Source organism: Opisthorchis viverrini, assembly GCF_000715545.1.
Source record: "Opisthorchis viverrini unplaced genomic scaffold opera_v5_239, whole genome shotgun sequence".
Taxonomy (NCBI): Eukaryota; Metazoa; Platyhelminthes; class Trematoda; order Opisthorchiida; family Opisthorchiidae; genus Opisthorchis; species Opisthorchis viverrini.
Genome location: NW_008751897.1, coordinates 305,590 through 331,502, shown reverse-complemented (window position 1 = coordinate 331,502; position 25,913 = coordinate 305,590). Strand labels below are relative to the sequence as shown.

Here is a 25,913-nt window from a genome sequence, read left to right as displayed (position 1 = left end):
CTTCGAACATGAGAACGATGTCGTTTGCATATTCCAGATCGACAAGGTTTTCTTCACAGGCTATTTGAACACCAGGGTTTTGGAGACCCTCCAGCGTTCGTCTCATTATTTCATCGATCACAAAGTTAAAAAGGAATGGAAGGAGTGGGCATCCCTGACGGACACCACTTTGTGTGCGGAAGCTTTTGGAAAGCTCTCCCTACACTCTCACACGTCCGGAAGTCTGAGAATACAAAGAACGTATTATGTTTACAAACTTCCGGGGAGGTCGAAGTTCTGAGTCGAAGGTTCAAGGTGGACACTTCAAAAAGGACATCTCGACATCGGAAACAGGAAAGCATCATTTACCCTTGCAACTTTTAGTTCATCGGTCCTAATCTGCACCCTCTCCCCACCTTTCAAGCGATCCGCTGCGATCAATTCATCAGCCAGTCTCCTAACTATTGCTCAGTGTCTAAACTAATGTCCAGTAAAACAAATGACAACACTGTCACCGAATTCAAAAGATCTGACCCACGTTGCAGCCTTTCAAGTAAGTACTCTCTGTCGAACTGAGCAACAAGCACCTCTTGCTGGGTCTTTACTTTCCTTTTTATCGATGTACGTCGTGCCTCAAAAACACGCATACAAGACCCTAATTTCGTCATGCACTTCAAACAACTCGGGACGAGCTCATGTTTTTCACACTCGGATATCTGGTGATCCTGGTGCGATGGCTCTTGGTATCTACGAGGTGGGAGTTGCACTCAGTCATGGGCTGAAAACGCCCTACGCAACTGAATCTCAGCCTTTGTGCCGAAGTTAATGGTGTCTATTTATCGTGTCAGCGTATGCTCCGACAGACTGAAAAACTGGGAAAGATGGATTGCATTGAACCCGGACATGACTACGAGATGGCCCAAGTAGTTAGAGCGCGAATTTACCGACCAGAAGATCCGTGGTTCGAACCGGACCTCTGCCTCTCGACTTCCCGTGTCTAGGTTTGGGCAACCTGGCAGTATCCCAGCCCTCGTGCTTCCTTCGGGTGGCATGGCAGTTAGGCACCAGAAGGGTGTTAGAACTGAACGATTATCATTATATTATTATTATTTTTGTCACGACTACTCCGGTCAGCAAGGAGAGACACCATTATTCTGGCGGATGACAAGAGCCTTCTACTTGGATGAATAGGCCTGGAAGAAGTTGTTTGCAAACGGGGTGGGGGGCAACCTCTTTACTTGCGTGTTGAACATCCTCTGTCCTTGGCCTACAGAACGTACAGTCTCTGAACATACCCATTACAATTCAAGAGGAATCACTGGCGGTTGTGAGGAATTCCATATACCTCGGTATTTGTATTAGCTCTGACGAAAATGTATCTGATGAAGTCACTGCACGAATCCCGAAAGCCAGAATCACGTTTGATAATTTGCGTCACTTAAGGCGTCAAAAAGGTATATCACTGAGTCTTAAGGGTCGCGTGTACTAGGCTACAATAAGGGCTGTGTGTATGGTTGCGACGCATGGCCCCTGCGGACAAATGATGTGAGTTGGATTCAGATTTTTTATCACTGATGCTTCAGAAACGTTGCTGTTTTTGGACGGTGTCAACGGATTAATAACGAGGTGGTTAGAAAACGGTAGTTGGTTGTGCGGCAGGCACTTCAATCGGGGAAAACATCCAGCACCATCGACTACAATGGCTCGGCCATGTTCTACGAATTCCGAAACACCGTCTATCGGGACGAGTGCTGTTCTCCGTCCCTTTAGAATGCTGCTGGAGAGCCTCAACTAAAGAGTGCATTCCCTCTGGGGGTACGTAAATTGACTAGGTTATCACTTCGCGTAACTCCCAGGACTGCGCACACTGAAAGAGTCCACCGCAGGAGCGTGTTAACACCCTGAGGTGCACGCACGGTCACTGCCCTAGCAGATTTCGAGTAAGCATCTTGCTCGAGATAGCTCAGCCGTTAAGGTGCGGATTTACTGACCGGAATATCCGCCGTTCGAACCCGCTACATGGGCAACTCGACTGCTCCTGCCTAGTCTTGTAGAATCTCAGGCTTTTTTCGGGTCGAATGGCAGCTGAGCCCTGAAAGCTACAACTGATTCTTTCGTAGGTGTCGTTTACGTCATTGGTTATGATGTCAGGCCAGGTAGGGGCAGTCTTAGACATGTCGCCAAAAGGTCCAAAGCGATTAGGCACATACCGGAGGCTGACGATGGTGTACACATTCAAGACAGGTAGAAAAACCAGAGCAACAAAACATAGGCTACGTACTGATCAACGATAGGTTTTCCGTCCTCTTTCCGTAGCAGCACGGGAATAGGGACTCCCCACGAACGTTGTCGCGATATGCACCACCTCGGACGAGATGAAATAAACGGAAGCATTGAGGGCTTGTGTTTCGGTGGTATAACATCCACAGAGTTGTATGCCTCCTGGGACAAAAAAAGTGAACAAGATTAAAAGCACTGAAGATGCACCAACGACTGGCCAGTCAAAGTGCTTTGTTATTCGCGTCCGCACCACAAAATGCGTGAACACGGTTAAACATAACATGAGTATCAAGATGTCTAGCGTTAGTGATGACGCTTATATGGTCGACCAGGCGACTTTGATTTTTGTCGGTGTAAGGCAGAAGAGTTGAGTAGGGATGGATCTTGGCCCCACCGACTATTGTCATGTGCGGGCAACCTGATCACTGATGATTATCATGACATCGTATTCTATCGCAGGATGTGATAAGTAAAAAGGAATGGTTGCAGTTTTGGAGTTTTGCGGGACAGGTATTTTGTTCATAGTCACACCACTCTCATTTGAACGGTCGCTTCCTGTTTTGGCGTACTTATTCCGGTGAGTCCACACCAAAGGGAAGCACTGGACTCGAGTTTCGCTCTTATTGGAGCCCATCAGCAGTGCGTATCCAATGGCCGTGCCCGGATTTGAACCCCGAACATGCGAAGCGAGCGTGATTGTCCGGCTACAGTTTGAAGCTACTTGTCAAAGGGTCACAGGTCCGATTTCTCTACACTCAGTTAGTGGATCCAAACAGGACAGTAAGACTCCTTATGTCTAAGTTTTTTGGGAACAAGGCACCTTTCTTCTACAGATAAGATTATATTTGCGGGATGAAATGTCACCGGGGGGTGGAGTCAACAACGATAACTTTCACTAGTCCGCCGTCGTTTACACTTTTGCTCGGGTTGACTTGAAGGACCCTGTCCTAAATACCTGTACTGAAGATTTGATTTCTAAAGCTATGGACATCAATCGGTTTTGGGAAGCCCGGTTCACCTCTAAAATGAATCTGATAAGTCTTTGAAATTGTGAATGGAAATCAAGCATAATTAATGAGCTTCTGATTAGGAGGATAACAGCGCAGCGGCGAGCTTACGCAGTGTTATCAGTCAAACTCAGCATAATGATACGGTAGCTCAATGCCCAAAAACACAACGATAGTAACACACGATTACTTACAATGGCTGCAGTCGATAACGCTGACGTATCCAAAAACCACTGCTCAGAAAGTCGAGTGATCACTGGTGTTTTAGTACGCCAGTCATATGGATAGCTGTGTTTGATAGTGCCTTGGTGCACCAACATTGGACGCACTAGCTCCAGAACTGTTTTAGAGGGAAGAGAAAAAAGAAAGCGTGCCCATGAAGTAGTGTTTTGGGCCCGAGGTGATAAAAATAGACCATATCTGTCAGTTCAGAAGCAGAACTTGTTCGAAAGTAGAATAGCTGTGGGTAAAGTGGTGTGAATCAGTCCGATCAAGAAAACACATTTCGCATCATTTCGCCCGGTCTCCATGTGTTTGCAAAAAACACCAAGTATACGGCTTGGTTTTTCCAAGGCAGAAGGAAGACAATCTAAGGCAGAAAGATCAACCGTGTGGACGCTTTCATCCTCATTAGAACTGGTCAGATGGGCGTAATGGGACCGGAAACATGACCCTTCGACCAACAGTTTGAGGCTGTTACCTCCAGACCACCTGTCCGCCGAGCAGTTTGTGCAGCTTTTGGATTTGACTTTAAGTATGGTAAAGTTTTTGAATTAGCAATCTGCTGGCGAGTTCAGTCAATCATCTGGCTTCTGGTTATTGGTCGGAAATTTTAATTAATTAATTGGTTGATTAAATTTACATCCCTCATCCACGAAAAAGTGACACTTGTAATCCAGAAGACCAATTATACTTTCAAGACTGAAGTGATTATGCCATGGAGGCTGCATTCGAAACGGATGAGTCCTCCGAAAAGTTGTGACATCGACTCACTTTTAGCCGTCCCTTCGTCATCCAAACGGAGACCAGCAAGCTCACATCCAGCTTCGGGGATAAAACAGCCCTCGTCGTCCACGAGCTGGTTCTGAAAAAAAAACACTCTACGTGATGAAATGCATAGGCGACAGCATTCATGGTACATGACGACCAATATCCTCCCCGTTAATTCGTCAAATTACATATCACTCAACTAACTGATCGTCAAAGCATTTGGAAAATAACTCGAAGTTAAACCAGACTCACTAAGAATCAGATTACTTAAGGATAACGAGTAGGTGATAAAGCCGAACAGTAAATTTAAAACAAAGGAAAATGACATTATCGTAATACCGGAAGTCCGAGAACAGGCGACGTGTTTAAAAAACATTACGGATAGTGTTAAGCAGTGGAGAAACAGACCACACACGTCTGAGAAGAGAATCAACGGTCGATTTTCGTCGTGACCAGGTTGATCCGACTATTCTACAAGGCAAAGAACTGGCAAAGGGACTCAGTTCCCATGGACTTGACTTGTGACAATAATGAGTATTCTCGATGGTGGCACAACTACACTCATTTCGGTCTCATTGTGGTTTGGTTGATACCTTCTGCGAGCTTTGAGGTCGTTTCCACAAACGTTCCCCTGCATCCTTGAAAACGGCACTCGACAAATTCTCTCCTGGTCAAAAACCCAGTGGTTTAACTAGATAAGGTGTTTCACCCACTGCTGACGTTCACCGATTCGCCAGCATTAGACCCATATCTTCCAACTCCAGCTGGGAGCGATATATCAGAGCCAAGTATTATGAGGCCAAAAATTGGCAAAAATGACAGATTCGTTCACCGTGGGCTTAAATAATGGTATGGCTTTCCAAGGCATACCAACTTCACTTGATCGAGCCGATCGATTTCCGTTTCTATGTCATTCAGCGTAGACATTTTATTGAATTTTAATAAAAGACCAGAAATTGCCGGTGATTTTCAACAGGATACAGCTGAATTGAATACTGTTCCAGGCGCAGAAAAGTCGATAAAAATATCGAGAGCAAAAGCACGGGCAAATGTGACGTGAAAACGCTCACTTGTGATGGGCGGAAGCTAGTGAGAGTTGCGGTATATCAGAATACGGTAAAGTAATTGCGACCTTTTACGAGGTCGAGGTCAGAAAATTCATTACATATAATGACTAACTACTCGGGCGTCGGAATTATTAGCTTCAAGCACGACAGATCACAAACAGAGATACTAACCATAGGGAGATGGAATGACTGACCAAGAAGAAAGTCCTCCTTTCCGTGACAGGGAGCACAGTGCACAAGACCGGTGCCTTTCGTCTCTGACACATATGTCCCAGGTAGGAATGGACACAAGTTATCTTCGCTATTGCTGGTAATCGATCGAATGGGATGAAGATAGCGACATGTGCGCAAGAGTTCTGGACCTAACAGTGGGTGAAATTAAGGGCGGGAGTAAACCAAACTTACCTGGAAGTTCTTCTATTTGTTTGAGATCAGCTCCAGGTAGCATTGAGGACAACTGCTGTGAGAATTGACCACTGACAATATATATATCGCCGGAGTGCATGGATTTGAGTAGCGCATACCTATCAGCAGTAAGAAAACGAGGGAACTCGGGGATAATAATAATAATAATAATAATAATAATAATAATAGTCGTTCACTTGTGACACTCCTTTAGTGTCCAAGTGCTATACCACGCGAAGGAAGCACGAGGACTGAGACACTACCAGATTGCCGAAGCCTAGACAGGAGCAGCTGAGATGAAGAGGTTGGGTTCGAACCACGGACCTTCCGGTTAGTGAATTCGCACTTTAACCACTGAGCCACCTCGGCCACTCCGGGATGATGGTTAAACATTAAAAAAAGACACGACATCAACCCAGTAAGCACTTTCAAAAGCGTATCAATCATCAATTACCGATTTGAAAAGTAATCAACACAGTGCACAGTAAATCTTGTCGCATTCGGAGTCTTCTTTTGGGGTGGATTCGAGTTCTAGGCGAGCTTCAGCAGAGACGTAAAGAAATGTCGTACGGTTGTTTCAGCCTTATTGAGAATTAATGACAATGAGCACTTCGTAAAACCCTAGAGATTCGAACTCGCAAGCTTTCAAGCAGCAGTCGAACACTGCACCGTTCAATCACAAGTAGCCGCCCACCAGTAGTGTGAGCGTGTCAAAGCTCTCTGGAGCTATTAACGACTGAAGGTCAGTGATTCAGGAATCAGAATGACGGTCCAAAATGGATCCGCGTCGTAGGTGAAAAGGGACATCATGACATTTTGCAGCTAGGGGATAGGTAGAGATAAACTGGCGTATCCCATTATATAATACACACCACCACTTACAAACTAGCAGTCAAAATAACAAGCAGACGAAAGATAGGAATATACTCAAAACCACGTAAGTACCATGGTTAGTGCTTTTCCATTGCTAACGAAGCTGCCAACAAGACAGTACAAATCAGCCGTTCTGCGTAAAACCGTGACCCGTTAAGCTGTAACACATTCAGTGCCTAGGTACTACGCCATCTGAAGGAAGCACAAGGGCTGAGATACTGTTAGGTCATCCAAACTCAGACAGGAGCAGTCGATATGCCGGGGATGGAGTCGAGCCACGGACCTTCTAGTTCGCGTCTCAACCACTGAGCTAGATAGAGCTCTGGCTACCCATGAACCGCCAACCTCAGTGATAAAACTAGAATACTTGGGAAGCAAAGTTTAGAGTTTGGAAGGTTTCGAAGATGACTAGATACGAGACATGGTTATCTGCCTACCCTATAACCAGGGACCACTCAAAAACAGGATGAGTCCAGAACCCGATAACGAACGCATTCGGAAGTCCACGGTGAATCATGACGTTACCTTGGATTGATAGCTCTGAAAAAAACTTGAAAACAATCGCGGCGAAATGATCTCGCTATCTATCCAGCTTAATAAGCAAATTGGATATGCGATATATCTCTCTGGACTGGCCGATATGAGTCGATAGAAAGCAGAGTACCTTATCTGATTCATACTGAAATCCGGCATTTGCCAATGCTAAGCTAGTTCGAGAGGAAGGGAAGGTAAATATGCTCAACATTCCGACACCTATTGCAGACAAATCACGTCCACGGAACAGAAAGACTGACAAGTGAAAGACTGCAGCAGTTCAGGTCATCCGTCACTCGAATAAGAACCCAGTATGAAAAATTGGGGTTCAGACTGCTAATAAACAGCCACAACAAATAACGTATCAGTTTGTAATGGTGATTTGAGTGCAGGTTTCCACGCAAATTATCCAACCATCGGTATACCGGCCAACTGAAGCACCTCCTCGTGATGTCGGCTGAGTAGACTGAACGGCAGTCTGGGTGAGCAAAGGGTTCAACAACTCCAGATAAGGTCGACTGCTTTACTTGGATTCAACTTGGTGGTTGTTTTAAACAACGGACGATGCGATTCATCCGGGTCCATTGCATTAAATCCAACACAATACACAGGAAACATTCGCGGAGCTCATGTGTGAGGACTGTGAAAGCTTCAAAATGAAGGCTGTATTGTTTCTATGAGCGTGTCATCAAGAATGTTGCTACCGGATTGGCGTGCAGTGACTGGTTACCCCGGACCCTGGACAATACTAGATACAATTGTTCTCTGCTCCATGTAGACGACCTGTCAACTCGAGAGCAATCAGGTTGGAGTTTGATCGAGAGGGCTACAGGGGAGGAAATTAGCCATAAGATTCCCTTGACGATTTGAGTCGTAGGCTTATAATACTTTGTCGGCTTAATGCCAATGTGCATGCCACGTACTTAAGCTTGTCGTTATTATTCGGAGTTTATCCACCCAACTCTTAAGTACTCTGGCCGCTCTAGTTCCGAAGGCTGCGAATCCGTCTCAGCGGACGAACTAAGACCGATTTCCGTGTCGCTTATCCCCTCATGAAATTATTGCTGATCGACGGAATAGCTGATTACAGTTACCTTCACTCCAATTTGCATTTCTACATTGTGACGGTTGTTTAGAAGCTACTCCTCTGTCATTTGTTTGGCTTTGTCACTCTTAATCGGCTGCTTATAAGCTCAGTGCGGCGTGTAATTCAATTTCGCATGAAAAAATGTCAGGTCCACCATGGTGTTGGCGCAGTCACGTGAGAATGCTGTAGCAGTTTATTCTCATTCGAAGGTCCAGTACCATAACGGGGTGAGTTAGCTAAGCATTTACCGTCCTTTGTTGTCCTCAGTGTTGTAGGACATGGCTGAAGAGTAACCAGCCATCAAACTGCTACGGGCGCCGAACTCCTTCAAAGTTGCACACTGATGATTGTGCCAACCAGCTACGGTATGTGCAAAACAAGCTAATGACCGAAGTTACACCGTGTGGTACGTGTCTTTCCTCTCCGAATATGGAATTCTACTTAGGAATTGGCCTCAGTCCATACCTGTTCCGAGCTTGGGCTGTGCGGAGTTAAGTTGTTGATGGCCTTTCTTACCTCTGAGATTGTATAGCAGCTGATGAAGACACTAAAGAGGAAATAGCGATTCAAATTTTGATATCGAGATTAATTCTTCGCAGTCCAATACACGACATTTGATAACCATTCAGCTGTAACACTTTCGGTGCCTAACTGCCATGCCACCACGAGGGCTGGAATACTGCTAGGTTGCCCAAACCTAGACAGGGGAAGTCGAGAGGCAGAGGTCTGGTTCGAACCACGGATCTTCCGGTCAGTAAGTTCGTGCTATAACCACTGAGCCATCTCGCCCCACACCACTGATCCTATTCTTGAGCTGACTGTCTTCGATCAGCCAGTCTCCGAATTGCCGTTCAGTTAAGCTACATTTATTAACTGCAAATCAATTCACAAGGGTACTTTGGTTCCAGTGGCGACAGGTTCAGTCACAGAAACTGTCAATGGGACCTCGTTTCATGCATGCATTGAATGCAATGGGATAATCACTAATTCGATGTTGGATCACTCTGGTTGTAGGAAGAGACTATGGACGGAACAGCTACGTGTTGGTGACGATGGCTTTGATGCAGGAACACCACTAGTTGCATGAATAAACCATGCCTAACAGTGCCACTAAAATCTAATTAATTGAATACCGGGATTCCCATCAGAAGAGCAGACAGTTGCCAACCCAAAGCGGTCTACTGTTTTGCCATACATTGTCCACCTCGCGTTTTACGCCATTTTGAGGGAGCCACGAAGAACAACACTCCTCTCGGTAGACGGTGTCTCGGAATTCGTAGAACACGGTCGAGCCATTGTAGTCGATGGTGCTGGATGTTTTCGCGATTGAAGTACCTACAGCATAACTAAATACCAGTTTTCTAACCACCTCGTTACTAATCCGTTGACGCCATCTGAGGCATCCGTGGTAAAAAACCTGAAGTCACATCGTTTGTCCGCAACAACAAAGCCCTTATTCTAGCCTGGTAGACGAAACCCTCATGGTCCAGTGACATGCATTTTTGACGCCACAAGTGAGGCAAATTAGAAAACTTAATTTTGGACTTTGAGATTCGTGCACTGACTTGATCAGACACACTTACGTCAGAGCTAATACAACGAACGAGGTATGCGAAATTCTCCATAACCTCCAGTGGTTCTATTAGTGCACAATTATGGTAGCCATAGTATAATTCAGAAGGTATATGCACTAATAAAAGTTTTTACTATGGTTGGCAGTGGTGAGTTGCAGCACGTATAAAAATAAATGCAATGCGAAATGTGGAGCAAGTCAAAAGAGGAAGTTATCGTTTGTGAGAGTTCCTTGGTGGAAGCCCGGACAGCTGGAACGTACAGCTGCTACACGTTTTCAGTAATTGTCCGTGGACCTGTGGAAAGTGGTTGACTTCCTTCTCCCTGCGCGCGCGCGTCTGTGTGTTGCTTGTGTTCGGTCTTCCTATATGTAAGTCCGTTTTTGTGTACGTGGGTGTGTCAGCACATGAGTTGTTGCTACGCTTACTAGACGGTACAATCAATGTCAAATGAGTTACCTTTACGCAACGTAGATTGTGAGTGTAAAAAAGACGGTCTCGTGATCCAGTGAGTACTGTGAGCTGAACAGTCAAGCATGTGGGTACAGGCATAGCTACAGTTCTTGAATTGCAATGGCTGTGTACAGGGTCTGAACCTCCGAAGCATGACATCGCACTTTGAAGTTGCAAGGCGAATGCCGAAAGATGATATGACGGTGGTCGGTCTATTCAACAGGGCTTGTGCTTCGTTTTGGTCTCCAAAAATGAGGGCAATGTCATCTGCGTATTCCAAATCGACAGGCCTCTTGCCAGCAACAATTTGAACACCGGGGTTTTGAAGACCATCCAGCGTTCGTCCCATTATTTCATCAATGATGGAGTTGAACAAGAATGGAAAAAGTGGACGTCTTTGTCTGACACCACTTTTTGTAGGTAAGCTTTTGGAGAGCTCACCATATATTCTCACGGACCTAGAAGTGTGTGAATATACGGGACGGATTATGTTCATTGACTTCTGGGGCATACCCTGTTGAGCAAGTGGACGGATTAGTTCATTGACTTCTGGGGCATACCCTGTTGAGCAAGTGTAGTTAACAACACTGACCGATCGACAGAATCGAACGCACCCTTTAAGTTAAAGAACACTAAGATTGTGGACCGTCCGTACATATGGTGTTGCTCTGTTACCTTGCAGAATGCGAAGACGTGTCAACGCAGCCTCTACCCAGTCGAAACTCCGTTTGTATCTCACGAGTCAAGGTCTCGCGTGACACCGTATGACGACGAAGAAGCAGTGACGCCAGAGGCCTAGTTATAACAGGAGTCAAAGTCATCATAATCATCACAGACAGTATGACATCAGTGTTCAACACCGATGCTTCACTGCCGTAGGAGTCAAAGTAACACCTCCGTAGTTATCAACTCCACTGAGAGTACCATTTTTGAAAATGGGCACTATTATCGACTCACCCCAGCTGTCTGGGACCCAAACAGCCTGGACAAGCAATGGCCAAGAAACTCACCACCATCCTTCAACGGAACAGATGGAAGGTCGTCACGACCAGCAGCATAATAATGCTTGAGTAGACACTTTTGGGACTGAAAGCGACTCCATATTCTGTTGAAGAAACAGGATCCAGAGTGGAGGTGGCAGGTGGCCAACTGAATTGCTGTGCCCATCGGTCCAAACCGGTGGATATCAGGGAGCCATTCTGATGCCTGGAGGTTTCGGTGACAAGAAGTTTCCAGGGATCAATCGAACGTTTCCAGCAGTTTTTGCATCTTCCATTTCTTCGGCCTTTCGGGCCCAACAAGTTTCTCGGTACGCACAGATACCCAGTTTAACCTGGTATCAGGTGGAGTTGTGGTTGAGGCCAGAGGGAACCTGTCACCACGTTCCCAGCAAAGATATGGTCCCACCAGGAATCCATTATTTGGATGAGGTTGGCTGAATTGTGCCGTAAAAAGAAGTTCCGGCTTTGAGTGGCGCTTCGGATATCTTTTCCCAATGGTTATTTATATCTACCATCGGACCTGCGACAGGCGTTCGAGGAGCCGGTTGATTTCTGTGTCCATTAGCTTCCCAATGGCTAAGCAAGATATGCGTGTTGCGTACAGCAGAAAAGCGCAATGAAAAACAGCAGCACACAAGTGCATGACCGGAGTCCACGCTGGTGTTCCAGAAGGAACGAGATACGCTGATCGAATCTCGCCACCGATAAATAACGGTGATGTCGTCGAGTTGGATTCGGGCTGAGTCGTAGGTGGGCACTACGTTGTCAGCTGATTTCCGCTGTTCCAGAAAGCGGTACTGCAAAGAAACAGTCTGTGATCGGCACACATCTGAAGTAGGTGATCTCCACTGTTCGTGCGTCTCATGTCCAGTCCAAGAAGACCACCCAGATGGGCCTCACCAGCGCTCAGTTTACCTACCTGAGCGTTCACGTCACCAAAACCACAACGGTGTTTAAGCTTTTGGCTCACTGTAAGAGTATATAAAATGTCATAGAAACTGTCTTTGGAAGATTCACGGCTACGGTCAGTTGGAACGTAAGCAGACATGATAAACTGGGTGCGATCTACCTCACTTCATCGAGGTTCTCTTACAGACGTTGCCAAACGAACTGCGCAGCGACTATCAGAGGGTATCCAATGTTGTGGAATATGTGTGGTTCATGTGCACTGTTTGGTTGTTGATCTGTTGGCCGAGCTTGGCAGTTTGTCACCAATCGAGGTGACAGTCAGTGCGGGACTGACGATGTCACCTCGAACAGACCAACAACCAAAAGATGCTTCTACTCGGTAGATCAATACAGTACCCAGTCAGGCCTAACTCGCTGCGGCGGCCTCTGCATGACCAGAGGCGCGCAGTCGGAACCTGGAAGAGAGCAAGGGGGAGCCAGTTCAATCACAACATTTGCGTCCTATATTCCTGTTTCCGACAAACAGCATACATAATTGCAGAGGGGATCCAGCGAACGAGCAACAGTCATCAGCTGTCCTGGTAGCTTCAGTGTGCGGACATTAAAGGCAACAAACAGACAGGCCTTCGAGGTTTGAAAACAGAATTCGAAGTGTTTAGGGTTGTTACTGAAGTCAGACGTATAGAAGGTGAAGCTGAGTGTGATGCACGGCGGGCAAAACGGTCAGTCCCTGTGCTGGGACCTGTGGGGAGAGTACTCAAATTTTGGTGGTGTAGGGTAGAATAGGGAAAACGTGAAAGTGTAATAAGGGAGGCGTCATCAGTAGCATGTTTTCGATTAATCGTCACGCTGTATACGGCAAGTAAGGCGACCTAGAATGCGAAGACGTGTCAACGCAGCCTCTACCCAGTCGAAACTCCGTTTGTATCTCACGAGTCAAGGTCTCGCGTGACACCGTATGACGACGAAGAAGCAGTGACGCCAGAGGCCTAGTTATAACAGGAGTCAAAGTCATCATAATCATCACAGACAGTATGACATCAGTGTTCAACACCGATGCTTCACTGCCGTAGGAGTCAAAGTAACACCTCCGTAGTTATCAACTCCACTGAGAGTACCATTTTTGAAAATGGGCACTATTATCGACTCACCCCAGCTGTCTGGGACCCAAACAGCCTGGACAAGCAATGGCCAAGAAACTCACCACCATCCTTCAACGGAACAGATGGAAGGTCGTCACGACCAGCAGCATAATAATGCTTGAGTAGACACTTTTGGGACTGAAAGCGACTCCATATTCTGTTGAAGAACAGGATCCAGGAGTGGAGGTGGCAGGTGGCCAACTGAATTGCTGTGCCCATCGGTCCAAACCGGTGGATATCAGGGAGCCATTCTGATGCCTGAAGGTTTCGGTGACAAGAAGTTTCCAGGGATCAATCGAACGTTTCCAGCAGTTTTTGCATCTTCCATTTCTTCGGCCTTTCGGGCCCAACAAGTTTCTCGGTACGCACAGATACCCAGTTTAACCTGGTATCAGGTGGAGTTGTGGTTGAGGCCAGAGGGAACCTGTCACCACGTTCCCAGCAAAGATATGGTCCCACCAGGAATCCATTATTTGGATGAGGTTGGCTGAATTGTGCCGTAAAAAGAAGTTCCGGCTTTGAGTGGCGCTTCGGATATCTTTTCCCAATGGTTATTTATATCTACCGTCGGACCTGCGACAGGCGTTCGAGGAGCCGGTTGATTTCTGTGTCCATTAGCTTCCCAATGGCTAAGCAAGATATGCGTGTTGCGTACAGCAGAAAAGCGCAATGAAAAACAGCAGCACACAAGTGCATGACCGGAGTCCACGCTGGTGTTCCAGAAGGAACGAGATACGCTGATCGAATCTCGCCACCGATAAATAACGGTGATGTCGTCGAGTTGGATTCGGGCTGAGTCGTAGGTGGGCACTACGTTGTCAGCTGATTTCCGCTGTTCCAGAAAGCGGTACTGCAAAGAAACAGTCTGTGATCGGCACACATCTGAAGTAGGTGATCTCCACTGTTCGTGCGTCTCATGTCCAGTCCAAGAAGACCACCCAGATGGGCCTCACCAGCGCTCAGTTTACCTACCTGAGCGTTCACGTCACCAAAACCACAACGGTGTTTAAGCTTTTGGCTCACTGTAAGAGTATATAAAATGTCATAGAAACTGTCTTTGGAAGATTCACGGCTACGGTCAGTTGGAACGTAAGCAGACATGATAAACTGGGTGCGATCTACCTCACTTCATCGAGGTTCTCTTACAGACGTTGCCAAACGAACTGCGCAGCGACTATCAGAGGGTATCCAATGTTGTGGAATATGTGTGGTTCATGTGCACTGTTTGGTTGTTGATCTGTTGGCCGAGCTTGGCAGTTTGTCACCAATCGAGGTGACAGTCAGTGCGGGACTGACGATGTCACCTCGAACAGACCAACAACCAAAAGATGCTTCTACTCGGTAGATCAATACAGTACCCAGTCAGGCCTAACTCGCTGCGGCGGCCTCTGCATGACCAGAGGCGCGCAGTCGGAACCTGGAAGAGAGCAAGGGGGAGCCAGTTCAATCACAACATTTGCGTCCTATATTCCTGTTTCCGACAAACAGCATACATAATTGCAGAGGGGATCCAGCGAACGAGCAACAGTCATCAGCTGTCCTGGTAGCTTCAGTGTGCGGACATTAAAGGCAACAAACAGACAGGCCTTCGAGGTTTGAAAACAGAATTCGAAGTGTTTAGGGTTGTTACTGAAGTCAGACGTATAGAAGGTGAAGCTGAGTGTGATGCACGGCGGGCAAAACGGTCAGTCCCTGTGCTGGGACCTGTGGGGAGAGTACTCAAATTTTGGTGGTGTAGGGTAGAATAGGGAAAACGTGAAAGTGTAATAAGGGAGGCGTCATCAGTAGCATGTTTTCGATTAATCGTCACGCTGTATACGGCAAGTAAGGCGACCTGGTTGGTGACACCACGCGATGGCCGATGTGACATGACAGTATTTTTAGTTGTAAGTGTCATGATTGTTCGTGGGCTGGAATATTATCAGGGCACCCACACCAAGCAAACAAGAACCAAACTCAGGTTGACAATTGGTGGAAAAGTGAAGATGTTGACACCGGAGTTTCAACTGAATGCTTCACCATCAGAAGCAGAACAACCGTTGTGACTAAGTATTATGCTCCTGATAGGAGTCACCCATGGTGTTCGAAACACCGAGTTAAGAAATTCTGCCCCTCGCGTTGTTTTTGCACCGATTATTAGTTGAAACAAATGCCACGCACAGCGCACAACCTAATCGGTCTCGTCCACACTGAATATGGTGCGGATATTTCTAAAACCCAAATACATGGTACGCATAATTTTTAGTACTCTTGTGCATGATCTGTTTGGCCATCAGCATGTTCACATTAGTATAAGTAGACAGACATCTTAGCCGTAAGGTCCTATTTCAAAGATCGGGAAGGCCGGACACTTGCGGTGTGGAGATTAGAAACGGGTCACGCGAATGAATAACCTAAGGGATCGATACATTGTATTCTTAGGCTAGTCCATCATAATGAACACCAGTGAAACCAAACGATATTTTTTGTTCGAATATGAGACAATCGTTGTAAAGTTAACTGCGTTCAAATGGGAATGGCAAGAAAATGGATAGATCAATCATGGACAGCACACAGAACATCAGCTCAGAGATCCGTTTCAAGACATTTCACTGCTATTCACCTAAACTGTGCAACCAGTACCTCTACAGACTAAAAGTCTTGAGCGGAATTTTCCATTCATGTGAATAAGGGTGTTTACCTTGCATTCGGGTCATAAACTATCGCTTCATTTGCGGGAAGCGTCCATGGTGTGGTAGTCCACACAACTCCGTAGACACTGGATAGCCCTGAAAAAGGAATATATTCGATCAACCATACGGGCGTAACGAACCAGATACTGTGCGGGATAAAGGGAGGCTTAGCTCAAATAAAGGTACGCGGATATACACGGAGGGGCTCACGTGTTCACAGTTGTATTCAAGCTCAGACTCCGCTAGCGCAGTTCTACAAAGTGAAAGATGTAACAAGCTTATGCGCTCACTTCGCTCGGCAGGACCAGTATACAGGGAGTAAATCGCGATAAATAAACCCCTAAACGCAAGTGAATAGCGTCCAAGTAGGCATGCCTTCGAATGTAGCATTGCAAAAGCGTCTATTTCAGATTTCTCAAACGTATGGTCCATTGTGCTGTAGTACTTAGACCAATCGGCCAAAATACCCCAGTCCATAAAGGTCGACTTCTGGAGATCGATGTATTTGTGAGCCACAAGCGAAGCTGTGAAAAATTAATGACAAGTTGAATATGCAAAGGTGGAACCTACCTTGAGTCCGCGTTTCTTGAGGCGTACACTTTGTACTTTGTTCTATTGCTTTGAGTTCAATTGGAAGACCATGACAGTCCCAACCAGGAATAAAATCGACGCTGTATCCACAAAGAAGCTTGTAACGTACGGTGATATCCTTCAGAAATTTGTTCAACGCATGCCCAACATGCAACCTCCCGTTGGCATAGGGGGGACCATCGTGAAGTACAAAGCTGGGGCGGCTTTTGTCAGCAGATTGAACTTTCAAAAATTCACACCAACCACTCTATTTCCATTTAGAGAGGGATGAAACGATAAAAAGACGCATACAGTGATCTTCGGGTTGGTGGTTTGCGATGGATGAATGGTGAAGGGAAAAGCTGGATGGTTGAGGGTTTTGCTGTAAGAACCCTTCAGGCGCGCCCCAAGCTTGTGGCCTGAACACTGAATCCGATGAAGCATCCACATAGGAGGGCGGCTATGAGGGGAAGATACTGTGACAGGTTAGTGTCCTTTTAGCCAAAAAGCAGGAGTACAAAATGAGAACTGACAGGAGTTATATAACATACTATGTCAAATTATAGCATTGGTCATGTTGGGGCGGATATTGGTCTAGGTATTTTACTGCTGCGCTGACCACATACTACTCTGGATTGCTGCTGGACAAACCTGGTACATGTACGTCGCAAACTACAGCTTCCTGCGCGCAACAACCGACCACAAGGCAGCGCATATTTTGATCGGGTCCTATTTCCAGTGTCGTACACTGGAATTGGGAAGGGAGCTATGTATTGAAGGCAATAGGTTGGATGCGTGAGTGTCATTGAGGGCGCGAATGGGCCATGTCTGACAATGTCTATAGCAATTGATGTGACCCGCCTCTGAGTCCCCATCGAGGAGGACGGCAATCACTAGTGCAGTTGAGTTTGCCGGTAATGGTTTTTATATTTCTATTCCAAGTTATTGTTTGGCCGCTTCTGGTTCCTTTCCACCCTTCACGTGGTGGAGGAATTCGGTCGACTGGCATATGCAACATGTGGCCAAGCCGGTGCAGCCTATGCAGTGTAGTCGGTTAATCTGTCGACGGTGAGTTATTTCTCCCGGATACCATTCGACTAAATTCAGAATTGCTTATCCGGTATTCCCACCAGAGTCGGGCAATATTGCCCGGAGCATATGCTCCGAAAACATCGATGGTCAAACACTGAAAGTCTTTTGACGACCGCGGCGCGCGGCGGCCAGGTTTCTGATCCGTATAGTAATATGGAACGCACAGCAGCATTGTAAACTCGACCCTTGACGGAGAAACGGATGTCAAGCCTACACCACAGGTTCACAAAAGCTGCTCTGGCCTTTCCCGTCCATCTGTTTATCACCCCATAAATAGACAGCGTGCTTTCAATTTGCTTTTAGACTAGCAAAAAGTACCTTCGACTTGTGGCTTTGAATTTGGGTCGAATATTCTCCAAACTGAAAACCTTTCGGTATACCGTGGAATTCAAATGAAGCGAAAGAGCTGCCAATATGGCCAGGCAATTCAAGCATGGGCAAGAACACTCGAAAGGCCAGGGTTGGACTCAAACTACGGTCAGTAGCCCCGTACCTTAACCAGTGAGCTATCCTGACGTGAGATAGATAGCTACAGCCTGGCTGACGAACCAGTGGTTAGCCATCCGGGGTAGGATAGCTGAACACTGATACCTAACCGATGGTGAGTTGGGATCATCTTCGGAATCCAACGACCATGCTGGCAGTGTCAAACGTTCTCGTTATCTGTAGTAACGGTATTTTTATCTACTCAATTCTCGGTCTGAGCCTCCCAAGCTAGCGTTCACGTCAAAACAACCACCAAGTGTGCACAAAATATATTAACGCCCAAAACGAAGTCAGGAACAGTTGTACATCGCTTCATATATATGGCGTAAGCGGCTATAACTTTCTGGAACTTCCGACGCGTCCTGGATACGGCATCAGCAACCGGCATTCGACCAATACTGGGCCATGATTGGCTATTGGGTCCAGATTTCGACCAATCAGATCTCGACTTGATGCAGGACCAGCAAGCGTCCCGAATTCTTGGCCAATCTTGCGTGGGATAAACTCCTCGGCCTTCACCTGGCTGCGAGCGGTGAAGCGGGATCCGTGTGGAATTCCGCACAACACCTCCCCCTTGAAGTTTGTTGACGTAACTTCGAAGCCGAGGGTTCACTTGTAGTGGCCTCACCGGCATGCGGATCCTATCTGTCCAGCGTCGTGGTTGTAATCCGTTCTCAGACTGGGCCTCCGACGATGCAACTGATTGATTTTCTGGTATGGTGCTGAGATGAAAAGTATCCGGAGCATTTCTAGTCTCAAATCACTCGGTCGTTTGGGCAGGATCTGCGTATCTGTCGGTCGGACTTGGTTCGTATGGCGTATCCACATGGCTGGACCAACTGGAGTTTCGTAGAGCGCTTTGCGAAGGATAAGCCCTGGGGTCCACGAAGGGTGTCTGCCGCTGTAGTCACTAACCAACACTCGCTGGCCTTAGCTGAATGAGCACCCGGTTGATTCATGATGCCGGTTGAACTGTTCCTCCATTCTGGTGTTGCGGTCACTAGCATACTTTTTTGTGGCCGGATAGTGTCATGCGGAGTTCGAAGTCTCCTTCGGAGCAGTGCATCTGCTGGCGATACTCCATCAGGTGAGTTGGGGTTTGGCGTTGCACGATATGCCAGCAGGAACCTTTGCAAAATCTTTTTCGTTGGTCCCTACCCTCTGGACTTCCGAAGTCCCCACTTCAGAGAGTGAACAAAGCGTTCCACTTGGCCGTTCGACTGTGGATGAAACAGCGGCGAGCGGACATGTGTTATGCCATTCTCCCGATATAAGTTTGCGAACGCCGACGTCGTGAACTAACTGCCGTTGTCTGATACAATAGTTTCTGGTGTTCCAAAGCGACTGAACAACTGTCGGAGTTCCAGCAGTGTAGTGGCAGTTGCGGGACTGTTCACTCGAAAAATTTCCGGCCATTTGCTGTAAGCATCCACCACAACCAAAAAGCGTCGACCACCCACTGAACCCGCATAATCGAAGTGAAGGCGAGACCAGGGTTCGATCGGCCGTGGCCACCACCGTAGGTGGGTCTTCACGGGCGACTTGGATGCTGCAGCACACCGTAGGCACGATTTTTAGACTTGCTCGACCTGGGAGTCCATCAAAGGCCAGTAGACGTAATTCCGAGCAAGGGCCTTCATCCTTTTTTTTCCCAGGTGCCCTTTGTGAAATTGGTTCATGGCAGCTAGTTATGACCTCTTGGGGATGACAACACGTTCTGAAAACAAAGGGCATCCGTCAGCTAATGAGAGTGCGTCCCGCCAGTTGAAGTAGGTCCTCAGTTCGTCTTTTGGGCAGGTACACGGCAACTGATTGCGGTGGTAATTAATGACTTGCTGCAGTACATGGTCTTGGTCGGTAGCCTGGCAGACCATGTCGGCAGTCACTGGGAGGATGCGAATCGCTTTGGTACTACCTGGTTAACCTCCGGTTCCAATGCAATCGTTGGCACGACGGTGTCTTCAGGCTCCGGTCTACCTGAATCAATGATTCGCGACAGTGCGTCGCCTTGTCCGAGGCTAGTGATGACTGGTACTTGATCTTGAAGTCACGTCCCAGCCGCAGAGTGGCCAATCGATGGAGGCGGTTAGCAGTATATGCCGGGATTCCTTTCTTCAAACGAAAAACAGCAAGGGATGTCTTATGATCGGTCAGTAAAGTGGACTGACGGCCGAACTGACGTTTTGATTTAATGAATCAAGACAAACGGCGAAGACGCATCCACTTGTTAGAATCGTGCATCTCAGATCCGGCGAAGTCAGTAGCAGCAGCGGAGCAATCTTCTTCAATGCGTTGCTCTCATTCCATGCTTATGTCGCGTCGACAACCATTTGACGTCCATAAATAGGTTGGGCCATCGCCCCTAATCGTGGTTCTGATTATCTGATCCTGCTTAACCCTGGTGAACGCCGCCGGAAATACTGTACTTCGGAAAATGGTTTCCAGCTGGGAAACAGGACCCAGCTGATTTTGCGATGACTACAAATAGAGATTTTACTTTGCGATACATGTAAAGTTGGCATACGTGACTCTGGAATAACATGCATGCAGGACAATCGAACGGTTAGTCATCGCATACCTTAGATGCACCTGCAAATTTCGGATGGTCAGGTTGGTTACACCACTCTTTTGAAATATTCAGGTTTCTTTCTTTTTTTACCCAAGAAGATCAATCTAAACGAAACGCCTGAGGCTCTCCACTCAAACCTGAAATCGCCCAAGTGGTCTTTGTGTGTGCTGAGAACGAGTGAAAACCATTGTGGACCGCGACTTTTGCCTGCACCAGCAGTGTTAAATTTGGTAGATTCGTAAGATAGATAGATTAGATTGGTGAGCGCTCGGAGTATGGGTTGTAAGTGAAGGTCTATGCCTAAATGAGCAAAGTCATTTTACCCGCCAGCAATAAGCTTAAATTTAGTAGAATATTCATTTATGGAACCACATCAGAAGATATTCTTTCTCATGGTAGGGGGAGGAACGACTGAGTTTAACGCCGGGCCTGGAACGCATAACTCTAACAAGGGGATTGCGTCTTCGCCGTTTGTTTTGATTCACTATTTCAAAGCAACTAAAGGAGCAGAAACTTTTACCGAGACCAACCTTCTGTAGTCAACGTTATAGACTGACTTGTACTGAAGAACATGAGGGGGTTAGATTAGGCGGTTTAATAAAGCTCCTACACCCATCAAATCCAGGCCACAAAAACCAGATAAACTTGGTAATTACAAGGTCCAGCGACCAGAAACAGTCAGAAATATATTTCCACAGCAGTTCCAATAAAGGACGATCCTCTTTCGTTCTTCCCCCAGGGGAATAAATGGACCGATCCATACGCTTCTCTTAGCCAAGGAACTGCGAATGCTCCACACAGATGTGAGCAGTCCCCGGAGCAAATGAGATGAGTTGTTTTCAGTGGCTCATGGTGCTAGCGTGGCAAGAGTAAGCCCATCCGCTTTACCAGGAAGATTATACCATTATAAGGATGGATCATTAATATTGCCCCGAGAGGGTTCCACGCTCACCATCAGGGCCGGCATCCCAAATGTCTAGATCATAAGGACCTATGAAGTGGGAATCACTAGTTAGCGGCTTGTAATTTGCGGATGACTTACGAGGAATGACTGCATTTTCGGAAGTCATGGTGACAGCAACAATAAGAATTTCCATGGAATAAAATCTAACAAGGTTTTTCGGCGAAAAGCAATGGACGCTGCACCGACATGAGCTTAGGAGCAACGGGGACCGATTAAATGCGATGGACTACGAATAATCGTATGTTTGCCCAACAAGATCCCGAGGCCGTGAATTACCTCTCAAGACACCAGTTTCTCATGCACCCCTTTAAATGCGCAGGAGAGTCATCATTATTTGAATTTTGGTACACAAGATGATGCATTATGGTGGTGCTAATTATTCAGTGATTCACTGGCAAAGAGGGCACGTTTTGTTGAATATCTGGCGGACATAATGGTGAACCGTTTGCTGATAGTTAAGTCCTCAAGATCATTTTAAGTAAATCCTGGTGTAATGGGTATTATTACCGATGGAGCCACAGTTAAAATCTTCTACTGTTCCGGAAAGTGTGCTGAGAGGTTATCGTGGTTCAATGTTGCTACCATGATCGAGGGTGACGAGCCTGGCCGACTAAATGTATGCTGTCCCTTAGACCGCTTAGTGCAGAATGAAGAGGTAGGGAATGAATTTTCTTCAATCGGACTTTCGACTATGTGGTGTAGAGTGACCTGGATCCATTTCGTTACGCGGTAACTTGGGAGTAGACTCATCTTGAATCTCCGGATAGGGACATGAATTTACTCGATAGAATCAGACGGCTCGAAGTCGGCTTCCCTAATTGTCAAAAGGGGTTCGATTCTAGCAATCAGTTTTCAACTTCACGGACTTAAAACAGAGGGGGATTCATGTCACGACTTACACCTGAAAAAAGGGTTTAGGTAAACCTGGGACGGCGGAGAGTCAGTCTTGTGGACAGAGGCATTCCACAGGGATATGTCCCTGACTGAGTAAGTTGTCTCACATTTAGCAACAATCTAAAAACCGGCCTGGGAGACCCATTTTTTCCATTTGAAGGCGACACGCAGAACTTGGGTTTGTTTCGTGAAAGTTTACGATTGCAATTTCTCCCCACCGTTTTCGAAATATGCTCAAAAGTGCACGACCCTCCTCTTAATGAATCAAATGTTTACATTTGGTCTCTCATGCAAATGTTGATGATGTTCCTTTCCCCCAGTCAAAAAGTATCGCCGTACATGGAGGTACTTTGTAATGCTGAACGGTTTCCACCAGAAATATCATGCAAACGGTAGTGCTCAGGTTGTTTCCACCTGCAACTTCATAGCCATGATTTCCCCCATCACGAAGACCTAATGAGCTGTACGCACAAACTGTGGGAGGGCTGGCGGAACCCGATTGGAGAAGCCGAATCAGTGACGAAAAAGCAACAAACGTGGAGGGTTCCTACCGAAGCTAGAATTCAACCACATGTAATCGAACTGAAGCTGGCAGTCAACATCCCCTACCAGTATCACTTTTCCGAGAGTTTACCCTTGTTGTGCGGGAACCAGCAGGCCTTGTTAACCGGAGGGCCACCCGGCAAAAAATGAGAGTGCGCGCTGCGAATACTCGTGACCTGTGTATCATCACAGTGATAAACTACGTGTAGAATTTTTGGTATCCAATATTGGTTTCATTCTAGAATGCTTCAGTAAAGGCCAAATCCTAACCTGTTGCCAAAAGACATTTTGAAGGCCTATGTGGTGATGCAGCTGAATATATTTTAGGGGAGTCTGTCACACACGGCGAATGATAAGAGACTTGAAGAGGCCTTGGGGTTCGGTTGTGTATCTTCTGTTCATGTTCACCAATTGCCAAACGCATGTGGATGGGACCCTAAATAATCAGCTCAGCAGTTCTTGGACAATAAGAGGGCAAACAGAGTTACGTCTGAGGTAACAGACTTTCGGAGAGCAAAGTTCCCAACTTATCCAGCGATATTTTTAAGGGACTTCGCACAAGCAAGACACCATTTCGTCGACTCCCTCCGCAATACTTGAAACGGCTAATGGATCAGGCATGCCAACAAACCGCATCTTTATTCTCGTCTTTCTGAGAAAATACTCTAACTACCAATGGGAACGTAACTTATGGCGGAGATGCTAAATCAAAACCTTCATGCTCAAGTCTCTGGCCCATCGGATAGCGACAAAAGGTGAGCCTGAGATAAGGGTTGAACGCTGGAATCGATTACGGAGCCAGTTAACAGCACACTGCTCGTAGCTGCAGAACGTTTTGTAATCAAATACACCTTTTGCACCACAGTGTTGCATTCTGTTGTGTTTGTGCTCACACCAAAACCATCCTAATCTACGTTCATTTTTGCCACCCATTAAATTTCATTTTCCACAGAAGCAATCAGATCTCTGGCGGAAAAAGTCTGGTAGGATATTTTCCCAGCATTTGTGAGACCCTGAGATGCCCAGATATGGTCCAAATGGTTGGACTCCTACTCTGAACTCACTTGCCTGTCACTTTTAGTCCATCGTATTCAGGTCGCAGCTTTCGAGCATTCAATTCCATTGTGCGAATGCTGGGTGCCAACACAACGAGACCCCGGACATACGGATTACACTGCCCGGAAATAGCTCGAATAAGGATTTCAAGAGACTACGTTTGCTTTAATAATTACTAAATTCCCACTATCTCGTGACCTTCGTCATTTTTTGTTTTATTGTGTGGTGTAAGCGGTGAGATTTACGAATCTTCACTAGTTGATTCGATGGTGTAAGTTCGTAAAATTTGGTGGCAAAATAATTTCGAATAGCGCCTATTGTAACCACAGAAACGATTCACTATCAGCTACCGTATTATGGAATTGATACCCTCAAACTACAGGAAAGTCCATCTCTAGGTAGCTTGGTCGAACTTCGTTGATCGCATCATGCAATCCATGTCACGAACCACAAGGAATCTGTTTGCCCGTTTCTATGTGCCTCGGTGCTTATTATTTTTGGGATCAAAATATTAGATCAGAATAATCGGTTACTCTGTGCACCGCCTGATCTGTGGTACAAGATTTGCAAGATTATTAGGTTTCGTAATTACGTTATATGCTTCTGTATCCCGCTTTGCTCTGCTGTTCTTACCAGCACATTCTTGACTTACTGGGCTCTCGTCTCGAAAAGTAGGGGATTTCTTAGGCCTTAACACACTTATACTCCTGGATAATTTGAAAAGTATTTGCAGCACAGATGTGATTTGAATCAGCAGGCAACGCAAAAGCATGTACATGTATAACATACTCAAATCGTTTTGACCAAGCAAACCCTTTCCCATAAGTGGAGGATCGCGCACCGTAAGCTTACCAGCTATTCGAGTGACCTGGTGTGGTATGAGGGAACGTAGAGAACGTTTTACGATTTATCTTAATTAATATATGGTTCTTACTTGAATCCAATAGAGCTACTACATTTTCACACGTGCTTCAGTTAGCCGAATTAAGTGGAGCACCCTGAAAGTGGAAGTAGCCTTTGCTTTGCCTCCGGAGACTAATATATGAAGTAAGCCGAGCCTACTTGTGACACCTTAGCTATCAAAGATACACCACCAGACCAGATNNNACATGTATATATATATATATATATACTTGGAACCAGGTCTTTTCTGCTCTAGTTGCTTGTTATTTGCGTATGGTACAAGCCTACAGAAGCAGATGAGTTTATCTCAAGAAAAGTTTGGACCGCAGAAGTTTGACAAACTGATTCCGCAAACAGAGATTAATTAGCATCACCTAGAAATTCGACTCCATGAAGGTAGGTGGCGTTTGCGAAACTGAAAACCACTAAATACATGAGTGAGCCCTTTCAGTGGCGCGAAATACACGAAGCATCACCACGCTTCGAATAGGTAAATAAGTCGACTGATATCAGTAACCAAATAAGCACAAGGATAAGGGGAAAAGCTGATAAAGAGAGAGAGATGGTCTCTTGCCAAGACACTGGAAATTTGCAAGCGACGACTTTCAGTCGCCATCTAAAGCGGCAACCGACGCAGTATCATAAAACGCTGTCTTTGGTTCATTATCAGTCGCTGCTCTAAACAAACCTCTGGCAGTTAACAGGGAAGAAGTGAACTACCAACGTAACCGAACAGGATAGCTGGCTAATATTACATGAAATATTTTCAAATGGCTCAGTGAATAAGACCAAGATTAACATTTTAAGTGTGATCCTCGTTTACTTGCACATTCAGTAATGGCATCGCCACAAGCTGAGGGGTTCAA

At 46.3% G+C, this 25,913-nt stretch overlaps 1 protein-coding gene across 1 annotated transcript in view; it reads right to left on the bottom strand.

Annotated features, from left to right (window-relative positions):
• T265_08843 (hypothetical protein) overlaps positions 1–24,211 on the bottom strand; it is a gene marked incomplete at both ends in the record, with an annotated part of 43,181 nt that extends 18,970 nt beyond the window's left edge. Inside the window, 11 exons of the mRNA XM_009174755.1 lie at positions 2,261–2,421; positions 3,461–3,606; positions 4,260–4,350; positions 5,495–5,685; positions 5,729–5,847; positions 15,979–16,066; positions 16,111–16,494; positions 16,541–16,808; positions 16,853–16,922; positions 18,489–18,641; positions 24,153–24,211. Of these exons, the coding sequence (XP_009173019.1) occupies positions 2,261–2,421; positions 3,461–3,606; positions 4,260–4,350; positions 5,495–5,685; positions 5,729–5,847; positions 15,979–16,066; positions 16,111–16,494; positions 16,541–16,808; positions 16,853–16,922; positions 18,489–18,641; positions 24,153–24,211 (1,730 nt within the window). The remainder of the gene's footprint in view (positions 1–2,260; positions 2,422–3,460; positions 3,607–4,259; positions 4,351–5,494; positions 5,686–5,728; positions 5,848–15,978; positions 16,067–16,110; positions 16,495–16,540; positions 16,809–16,852; positions 16,923–18,488; positions 18,642–24,152) is intronic.
• Positions 24,212–25,913: the final 1,702 nt, after the last annotated feature.